This window comes from Rhinopithecus roxellana, unplaced genomic scaffold, assembly GCF_007565055.1.
Source record: "Rhinopithecus roxellana isolate Shanxi Qingling unplaced genomic scaffold, ASM756505v1 contig454, whole genome shotgun sequence".
Classification (NCBI taxonomy): Eukaryota; Metazoa; Chordata; class Mammalia; order Primates; family Cercopithecidae; genus Rhinopithecus; species Rhinopithecus roxellana.
Genome location: NW_022143352.1, coordinates 155,931 through 168,066, shown reverse-complemented (window position 1 = coordinate 168,066; position 12,136 = coordinate 155,931). Strand labels below are relative to the sequence as shown.

Here is a 12,136-nt window from a genome sequence, read left to right as displayed (position 1 = left end):
AATTACGTCTTTATTTTAAACCCATACCTATTATATCTATTATGTCTATATTTCATACCTATATCTATTATAACCATTATGTCTATACTTTGTACCTATATCTATTATTTTATACCTATATCTATTATAATTATTATGTCTATATTTGATACCTATATCTATTATATCTATTATGTCTATATTTTATACTTATTTCTATTATGTCTATATTTAATACCTATATCTATTATGTCTATATTTTATACGTATATTTTATCTATTATGTCTATATTTTATACCTATATCTATTATATCCATTATGTCTATGTTTTATAACTATATCTATGAAATCTATTATGTCTATATTTTATACCGATATCTTTTAAATCTATTTTGTCTATATTTTATATCTATATCTATGATGTCTATATTTTATACCTATATCTATTATATCTATTATGTCTTTTTTTTATACCTATAGTAATTATATCTAATATGTCTATATTTTATACCTATATCTATTATGTTTATATCTTATATCTATATCTATTGTATCTGTCTATATTTTATACCTATATCTATTGTATCTATTATGTCTATATCTTTTTTTTTTTTTTTAACAGGCTTAATTCACTTTATTTTTCTTGTATAAAAATCCTATGTTGTAGCCACAGCTGGAGCCTGGGTCCGCTGCACGGGGACTCTGGTGTGGGTCTTGACAAGGTGGTCAGTGAATTCCTGATAGGTAGACTTGGTAAAGACAGTCTCCTTCCACAGGTCAGGGGTCAGGTAGCTGTAGGTCTTAGAGATGGCATCAAAGGTGGCCTTGGCGAAGTTGCCCAGGGTGGCAGTGCAGCCCCGGGCTGAGGTGTAGCAGTCATCAATACCAGCCATCATGAGCAGCTTCTTGGGCACAGGCGCTGAGACGATGCCAGTGCCCCTGGGTGCAGGGATGAGGCGCACCAGCACAGAGCCACAGCGGCCTGTCACCTTGCAAGGGACGGTGTGGGGCTTGCCGATCTTGTTCCCCCAGTAGCCTCTGCGCACCGGGACAATGGAGAGTTTGGCCAGGATGATGGCCCCACGGATGGCGGTGGCCACCTCTTTGGAGCACTTAACACCCAGGCCGACGTGGCCATTGTAGTCCCCGATAGCAACAAACGCCTTGAACCTGGTGCGCTGACCAGCACGGGTCTGCTTCTGCACCGGCATAATCTTCAAAACCTCATCTTTGAGAGAGGCCCCCAAGAAAAAGTCAATGATCTCAGATTCCTTAATGGGCAGAGAGAAGAGGTAGATCTCCTCCAGGGACTTGATCTTCATGTCCTTGACCAAGCGGCACAGCTTGGTGACGGGCATCCACTCCTCATCCTCGGCCTTGCCTCCGCGAGCTCCGCGGCCTCGGCCCCGACCCCGTCCACGGCCAAGACCCCGCCCCGGATGCCACTGCCGAAACCTCTGCGGAAGACACCGCGGTTCCCCATCCCAGGGCCACCAGGGCCTCCGGACCGCCCCGCTGCACTGGCGTCATCCGCCATTTAGGTGTTTTCTCGGAGAAGAAGCTTATGTCTATATATTTTATATCTGTATCTATAATATCTATTATGTCTATATTTCATACCTATATCTAATGTATCTATTATGTCTATATATTATATATATATCTATTATATCTATTATGTCTATATTTCATACCTATACCTATTATATCTATTATGTCTATATTTTATACCTATATCTATTATTTTTATTATATCAATATTTTATACCTCTATTAGATCTTTATGTCTATATTTTATACCTATATCTATTATATCTATTATGTCTATATCTTATACATATATCTATTTTATCTATTATGTCTATATTTTACACCTATATTTGTTATATCTATTCTGTCTATATTTCATACCTATATCTTTTATATCTATTTTCGTCGATATTTTATACCTATTTAAATGATGTCTATATTTTATACCTATATCTATTATGTCTATTATGTCTATATTTCATACCTATATCTATTATATCGGTTATGTCTATATCTTATACATATATCTATTATATCTATTATGTCTATATTTTATACCTTTATCTATTATTTCTATTATGTATATATTTTATACCTATATCTATTATATCGATTATGTCTACATCTTATACATATATCTATTATATCTATTATGTTTATATTTCATAACTATATCTATTATATCAATTATTTCTATATTTTATACCTATATCTATTATATCTATTTTGTCTATATTGTATACCTGTGTCAATTATATCTAATATGTCTATATATTATACCTATATCTGTTATATCTATACATTATACCTGTATATATTATATGTTTTACATCTATACTTTATGCCTATATTATTCTATCTATTATATCTGTATTTCATGCCAATATCTATTATATCGATTATATCTATTATATGTATATTTTATACCTATGTCTATAATATCTATTAAATCTATATTTTATACGTATATATATTATATCTATTGTATCTATATTTTATACCTATATATATTATATCTATTATGTCTATATTTTATAACTCTCTCTATTATGTCTGCATTTTATACCAACATCTATTATATATATTGTGTCTATATTTTATACCTATATATATTATGTTTATATTTTATAACTATACCTATTATATCAATTAGGTCTATATTTTATACCTCTATGTATTATGTCTATATTTTGTAACTATATCTATGATATTTATTATGTATTTTAGACCTATATTTATTATATCTATTATGTCTATAATTTATACCTATGTGGATTACATCTATTATGTCCATATTTTATACCTATATATATTATGTCTATATTTTATACCTATATGGATTATATCATGTCTATATTTTATACCTATATTATATCTATAATGTCTACATTTTGTACCTATATCTATTATGTCTATATTTTATACGTATATCTATTATATCTGTTATGTCTATATTTTATAACTATATCAATTTTATTTTTATTTTATAGCTATATGTATTATATCTATTATGTGTATATTTTATACCTATACCTATTATATCCATATTTTATACCTATAGCTATTATATGTATATTTTATACCTATATATATTATATCTATTATATCTGTATTTTATACCTATATCTATTATATCTATTATGTCTGTATTTTATAACTATATCTATTATATCTATATTTTATAACTTTATCTATTATACCTATTATGTGTATATTTTATACCTTTATCTATTATATCTGTTATATTTATATTATACAATTATATCTATTATATCTATATTTTATACCTATATATATTATATCTATATTCTATACGTATATCAGTTATATCTATTATATCGATATTTTATACCTATATCAATCTATATTTTATTCCCCTATCTATTATATCTTTTATGTCTGTATTTTATACCTATATCTATTATATCTATTATGTCTATATTTTATACCCATATATCTTATATCTATTATGCTTATATTTTATAACTATAACTATAATATCTATTACGTCTATATTTTATAACTATATCTATTATATCTATTATGTCTATATTTTATACCTCTATCTAATATATCTATTATGTCTATATTTTATACCTATATCTATTACATCTATTATGTATATATTTTATACCTATATCTATTATATCTATTATATCTATTTCTTATACCTATATCTATTACATCTTTATTTTATTCCCATATGTATATCTATTGTGTCTATATTTCACAGCTGTATCTGTTATATCTATATTTTACACCTATATATATTATATCCATTATATCTATATTTTATACCTATATATCTATCTATTATATATATATTTTACATCTATATTTATTATACATATTATATCTATATTTTATAACTATATCTATTATATCTATTATATCTATATTTTATACCTATATATATTATATCTATATTTTATGTCTATATATATCATATCTATTATGTGTATATTTTATAACTCTATCAATTATATCTATTATGTCTATATTTTATACCTCTATTATATCTTTTATGTCTATATTTTATACCTATATCTATTATATCCATTATTTCTATGTTTTATACCAGTATCTATTATATCTATTATGTGTATACTTCATACCTATACCTATTATATCTATTCTGTCTAAATTTTATACCTATATGTACTGTATCTATTATGTCTATATTTTACACCTATATCTATTACATCTACTATATCAGTATTTTATACCTATACCTATTATGTCTAGATTTTATACCTATATCTATTATAACTATTATCTCTATATTGTATAACTATATCTGTTATATCTATTCTGTCTATATTTTATACCTATATCTATTATGTATATATTTTATACCTATATCTATTATTTCTATATGTTATACCTATATATTTTATATGTATTATGTCTATATTTTATACCTATATCTATTATGTATATATTTTATACCTATATTTATTATGTCTATTATGTCTGTATTTTATACCTATATCTATTATATCTATTATGTCTATATGTTATACCTATATCTATTATATCTATTATATCTATATTTCATACCTATATCTATTATATCTATTATGTCTATATTTTATACCTATATCGATTATGTCTATATTTTATACCTATATCTATTATATCTTTTATGTCTAAATATTGTGCCTATATCTATTATGTCTATATTTTATTCCCATATCTATTATATCTATTATGTCTATATTTTATACCTATATCTATTATATCTATATTTTATACCTATATCTATTATAACCATATTTTATACCTTTATACTTTATATCTATGTATTTTACCTATATCAATTATGTCTATATATATTTTTTATAATTATATCTACTATATCTATATTTTATACCTATATCTATTATATCTATGGTCTATTTTAGACACCTGTATCTATTATTTCAATTTTTATACGTATATCTATTATATCAATTATATCTGTATTTTATACTTATATCTATTATATCTCTATTTTATAACTTTATCTATTATACCTATTATGTGTATATTTTATACCTTTATCTATTATATCTATTATGTTTATATTATATAATTATATCTATTATATCTATATTTTATACCTATATATATTATATCTATATTCTATACGTATATCAGTTATATCTATTATATCGATATTTTATACCTATATCAATCTATATTTATTCCCCTCTCTATTATATCTTTTATGTCTGTATTTTATACCTATATATATTATATCTATTATGTCTATATTTTATACCCATATCTCTTATATCTATTATGTTTATATTTTATACCTATATCTATAATATCTATTACGTCTATATTTTATAACTATATCTATTATATCTATTTTGTCTATATTTTACACGTATATCTATTATGTCTATATTTTATACCTATATCTATTACATCTATTATATCTATATTTTATGACTATATCAATTATATCTAAATTTTATACTTATATCTATTATTTTATTATATCTATATTTTAAACCTATATCTATTATATCTATATTTTATACCTTCATCTATTATATCTATTGTGTCTATATTTTATACCTATATCTATTATATCTCTAATGTCTCTATTTTATACCTATGTCTATTGTATCTATTATGTCTTTATTTTATACCTATATCTATCAAATCTTTCTGTCTCTATTTGTACCTATATTTGTTATATCTATTATGTCTATATTGTATACCTATATCTATTATATCTATTATGTATATAACGTATACTTATATCTATTGTATGTATTATGTCTATATTTTATATCTATATCTATTATATCTATTATGTCTATACTTTATACATATATCTATGATGTCTATATTTTATACCTGTATCGATTATATTTATGATGTATACATTTTACACCTATATCTATTATATCTCTTATGTTTGTATTTTATACCTATATCTATTATATCTATTATGTTTATGTTTTATACCCATATCTATTATGTCTATATTTTACACCTATATCTATTATATCTCTTATGTCTATGTTTTATACCAATATCTATGATAACTCTTATGTCTGTATTTCATATCTATATCTATTATATCTATTGTGTCTATACTTTATACCTATATATATTATATCTATATTTTATAACCTATATCTATTATAACCATATTTTATACCTATACCCATTATATCTATATTTTATAACTAGATCTATTATATCTATTATATTTATATTTTAAAATTATATCTATATATCTATATTTTATAGCCATATCTATTATATCTATTTTCTATATTTTATACCTGTATCTATATATCTATTTTTTTACATATATATCTATTATATCTATTATATCTATATTTTATACCTATATTTTATTATATATGTATTTTGTACCTGTATCTATTATATCTATTATGTCTTTATTTTATACCTATATCTATTATATCTATTACGTCTATATTTTATACCTATATCTATTGTCTATAATGTCTATATTTTATACCTATATCGATTGTATGTATTAAGTCTATATTTTATACCGATATCTATTATATCTATTATGTATATACTTTATACCTATATCTATTATGTCTATATTTAATACCTGTATCGATTATATTTATGATGTCTATATTTTATACCTATATCGATTATATCTATATTTTATACCTCTATCTATTATATCTATTATATCTATATTTCATACCTATATCTATTGTACGTCGTATGTCTCTATTTTTTACCTATATGTATTATATCTATTATGTTTATATTTTTATACCTATATCTATTATATCTATTATGTTTATATTTTATACCTATATCTATTATGTCTATTATGTCCATATTTTATACATATATATGATATCTATTATGTCTGTATTATTCACCTATATCTATTGTATTTTTATGTTTATATTTTATACCTATATCTCTTATGTCTATATTTTATACCTATATCGATTATGTCTATTATGTCTATATTTCATACCTATATCTATTATATATATCCTGTCTATATTTTCTACCTATATCTATTATATCGATTATGTCTATATTTCATACCTATATCTATTATATCCACTATATCTATATTTTATACCTATATCTCTTATATGTATATTTGATACCCATATCCATTAAATCTATTGTATCTATATTTTATACCAATATCTATTATATCTATTATGTCTATCTATTATATCTATTATATCTATATTTTATACCTATATCTGTAATAACTATATTTTATACCTGTATCTATTATATCGATGATGTCTATATTTTTTAACTGTCTATTATATCGATTATGTCTATATTGTATACCTATATCTATTATATCTATTATGTCTATATTTAATACCTATATCTATTATATCTATTATGTCTATATTTTATACCTATATCTATTATATCTATTATATCTATATTTTTCACCCATATCTATTATAACTGTATTTTATACGTATATCTATTGTATTTCTATTTTATACCTATATCTATTATATGTATATTTTATACGTATATCTATTATTTCTATTATATCTATATTTTGTACCTATATGTATTACATCTATATTTTATACCTGTATCTATTATGTCTGTATTTATACCTATATCTATTATGTGTATATGTTAAACTATATCTATTTTATCTATGATATCTCTATTTTATAACTGTCTATTATATCTATTATTTCTATATTTCATACCCATATCTATTACACCCACTATATCTATATTTGTACCTATATCTATTATATGTATAGTTGATACCCATATCCATTATATCTATTGTATCTATGTTTTAAACCTATATCTATTATATCTGTTATGTCTATCTATTATATCTATTATATCTATATTTTATACCTTTATCTATTATATCTATTATGTCTATATTTTATACCTATATCTATCAAATCTATTATGTCTCTATTTTATAACTATATTTCTTATATCTAATATGTGTATATTTTATACCTACATCTATTATATCTATTATGTCTACATTGTATACCTATATCTCTTGAATATATTATGTCTATATTTTATACCAATATCTATTATATCTATTGTGTCTCTACTTTATACCTATATCTATTATGTCTATAATTATGCCAATATCTATAATATCCATTATTTCTATATATTATATCTTTATCTTTTATATCTGTTATGTCTATATTTTATTCCTATATCTATTATATCTATTATGTCTATATTTTATACCTATATCTATTATATCCACTATATCTACATTTTATACCTATATCTATTATATCTATATGTGATACCTATATCCATTATATCTATATCTATGTTACCAATATCTGTTATATCTATTAAGTCTAAATATTATACTATATCTATTATGTCTATATTTTATACCTATATCTACTATGGCCATTATGTGTATATTTTATACCTATATCTATTATGTCTATTAAATCTATTATATCTATATTTTATACCTATGTCTATTATATCTATTGAATCTATATTTTACACCTATTCCTATTATAACTATATTTCTATATTTTATACGTATATCTATTATATCATTTATGCCTATATTTATACCTATATCTATTACAATCAATTATGCCTACGTTTTATACCTATATCTATTATATCTCTTATTTCTATATTTAATACCGATATCTTTTTTGTCTATATTTTATACCTATATCTATTATTTCTACTGTGTCTATATTTTATACCTGTATCTATTATATCTACTATGTCTATATTTTATACCTATATCTAGTATATCTATTATGTCTATATTTTATACCCGTACTATTTTGTCTATAGTTTATACCTATATCTATTATATCTAATATGTCTCTATTTTATACCTATATCTATTATATCTATATTTTATTACCTGTATCTATTATATGTATTACATCAATACTTTATACCTATAGTATTCTATCTATTATATCTTGATTTTATGCCAATATCTATTAGATCGATTATATCTATTATTTATATATTTATACCTAGGTCTATAATAGCTATTATATCTATATTTTATTCCTATATCTATTATATCTATTGTATCTATATTTTATTTTTTTTTGTTATTGTTTTTTATTGTTTATTTTTATTTTTTTTTATTTTTTTTTTTGAGACGGAGTCTCGCTCGTGTCGCCCAGGCTGGGAGTGCAGTGGCCGGATCTCAGCTCACTGCAAGCTCCGCCTCCCGGGTTCACGCCATTCTCCTCCCTCAGCCTCCCGAGTAGCTGGGACTACAGGCGCCCGCCAGGTCGCCCGGCTAGTTTTTTGTATTTTTAGTAGAGACAGGGTTTCACCATGTTAGCCAGGATGGTCTTGATCTCCTGACCTCGTGATCCGCCCGTCTCGGCCTCCCAAAGTGCTGGGATTACAGGCTTGAGCCACCGCGCCCGGCCCGTATCTATATTTTATAACTACGTCTATTGTATCTATTATGTCTATATTTTATAACTATATCTATTATGTCTATATTTTAGACCTATATCTATTATATATAGTGTCTATATTTTATGCCTATATCTATTATGTTTATATTTTTATAACTATACCTATTATATCTATTATGTCTACATTTATACCAATATGTATGTATATCTATATTTTGTACCTTATCTATTTATTTATTATGTCTATATTTTAGACCTATATTATTATATCTATTAGGTCTATATTTTATACCTATATTATTATGTCTATATTGTATACCTATATGGATTATATCTATTATGTCTATATTTTGTACCTATATCTATTATATCTATTATGTCTATGTTTTCTACCTATGTTTTATCTATAATGTCTACATTTATACCTATATCTATTATGTCTATATTTTATACGTATATCTATTATATCTGTTAGGTCTATATTTTACACCTATATCTATTTTATTTATATTTTATACCTATATCTATTATATCTATTATGTCTATGCTTTATACCTATATCTATTATATCTATTATATCTCTATATTATACCTATAGCTATTATATATATATTTTATACCTATGTCTATGATATCTATAATATTTATATATTATATCTATATCTATTATATCTATTATGTCTATATTTTATACCTATATCTATTATATCAATTATGTCTATATTTTATACCTATATCTCTTATATCTATTTTGTCTGTATTTCATACGTACGTCTATTATGTCTATATTTTATATTTACATCTATTATATCTATTATGTCTGTATTTTATACCTATATCTATTATATCTCTTACGTCGGTATTTTATACCTATAGATATTATATCTTTTATGTTCTATATTTTATACCTATATCTATTATATCTATTATGTCTATATCTTATAACTATATCTATTATATCTTTATGTCTTTATTTAAAAACTATACCTAATATATCAATTATGTCTATATTTCATACCTATATCTATTATAACCATTATGTATATATTTGAACATATATCTATTATGTCTATATTTTATTCCTATATCTATTATACTTATGTCTATATTTGATACCTATATCTATTATATCTATTATGTCTATATTTTATACCGATTTCTATTATATCTATTATGTCTATATTTAATACCTATATCTATTATGTCTGTATTTTATATCTATATCTAATATATCTATTATGTCTAAATATCATTCCTAAATCTATTATATCAAATATGTCTATATTTTATACCTATGTCTATTATATCTATTATGTCTATATTTTCTAGCGATTTCTATTATATCTAATATGTTTATATTTTATACCTATATCTATTATGTCTATATTTTATATCTATATCTATTATATCTATTATGTCTATAATTTATAACTCTATTATATCTATTATGTCTATATTTCATACCTACATCTATTATATCTATTATGTCTATATCTTGCTACATATATATTTATATATCTATTATGGTCATATATTTTATACCTATAGTTATTATATTTATTTTGTGTATTGTTTAAACCTATTTCAATTATGTCTGTGTTTTATTCCTATATCTATATGTCTGTATTTTACACCTATATCTATTAATCTATTATGTCTTTACTATATACCTATATCTATTACATCTATTATGTCTGTATCTTATACAATATATCTATTATATCTATTATGTTGTATTTTTATACCTATATCTATTATGTCTGTATTTCATACCTACATTTTTATACCACTTATGTCGATATTTCATACCTATATCTGTTATATTTATATTTTCTGTGTGTTATACATATATCGATTATGTGTATATTTTATACTTATATCTATTATATCTATTATGTCTGTTTTTTATACCCATATCTATTATATCTACTATGTCTATATTTTATAACTATGCATATTATATCTTTTTATGTGTATATTTTATACCTTTATCTATTATATCTACTATGTCTTTATTTTAAACCTATATCTATTATATCTATTATGTGTATATTTCATACCCATATCTATTATAACCATTATGTCTATATTTTGTACCTCTATCTATTATGTCTATATTTTTTACCTATATCTATTATAATTATCATGTCTATATTTGATACCTATATCTATTATACCTATTGTGTCTATATTTATACCTATTTCTATTATATCTATTATGTCCTATATTTTATACCTATATCTATTATATCTACTATGTCTATATTTACACCTGTAATTATTATATCTATTACGTCTATATTTTATACCCCATCTCTATTATATCTATTATGTTTATATTTTATACCTATATCTATTATGTCTGTATTTTATACCTATATCTATTAAATCTATTATGTGTCTATTTTTTTCCTATATCTATTATGTCTATATTTCATACCTATATTTTTATACCAGTTATGTCTAGATTTTATACCTATATCTATTATATCTATTATATCTATATTTAATACCGATATCTATTATTTCTATATTTATACCTATATCAATTATATCTACTCTGTGTATATTTTATTACTATATGTATTATATCTAATATGTCTATATGTTATACCTATATCTATTATATCTATTATGTCTATATTTCATACCTATATCTATTATAGCTCTTATGTCTATATTTAATACCTATATCTATTATATCTACTATGTCTGTATTTTATAACTA

At 22.6% G+C, this 12,136-nt stretch overlaps 1 protein-coding gene across 1 annotated transcript; it reads right to left on the bottom strand.

Annotated features, from left to right (window-relative positions):
- Window positions 1-589: 589 nt before the first annotated feature.
- LOC115896036 (40S ribosomal protein S2-like) lies at window positions 590-1,510 on the bottom strand. The gene is made up of 2 exons (XM_030926510.1): window positions 1,482-1,510; window positions 590-1,381 (listed from the first exon to the last, which is right to left on the bottom strand). Exons 1-2 carry the CDS (start codon window positions 1,508-1,510, stop codon window positions 637-639), a joined length of 774 nt encoding a protein of 257 aa, XP_030782370.1. The 3' UTR covers window positions 590-636.
- Window positions 1,511-12,136: the final 10,626 nt, after the last annotated feature.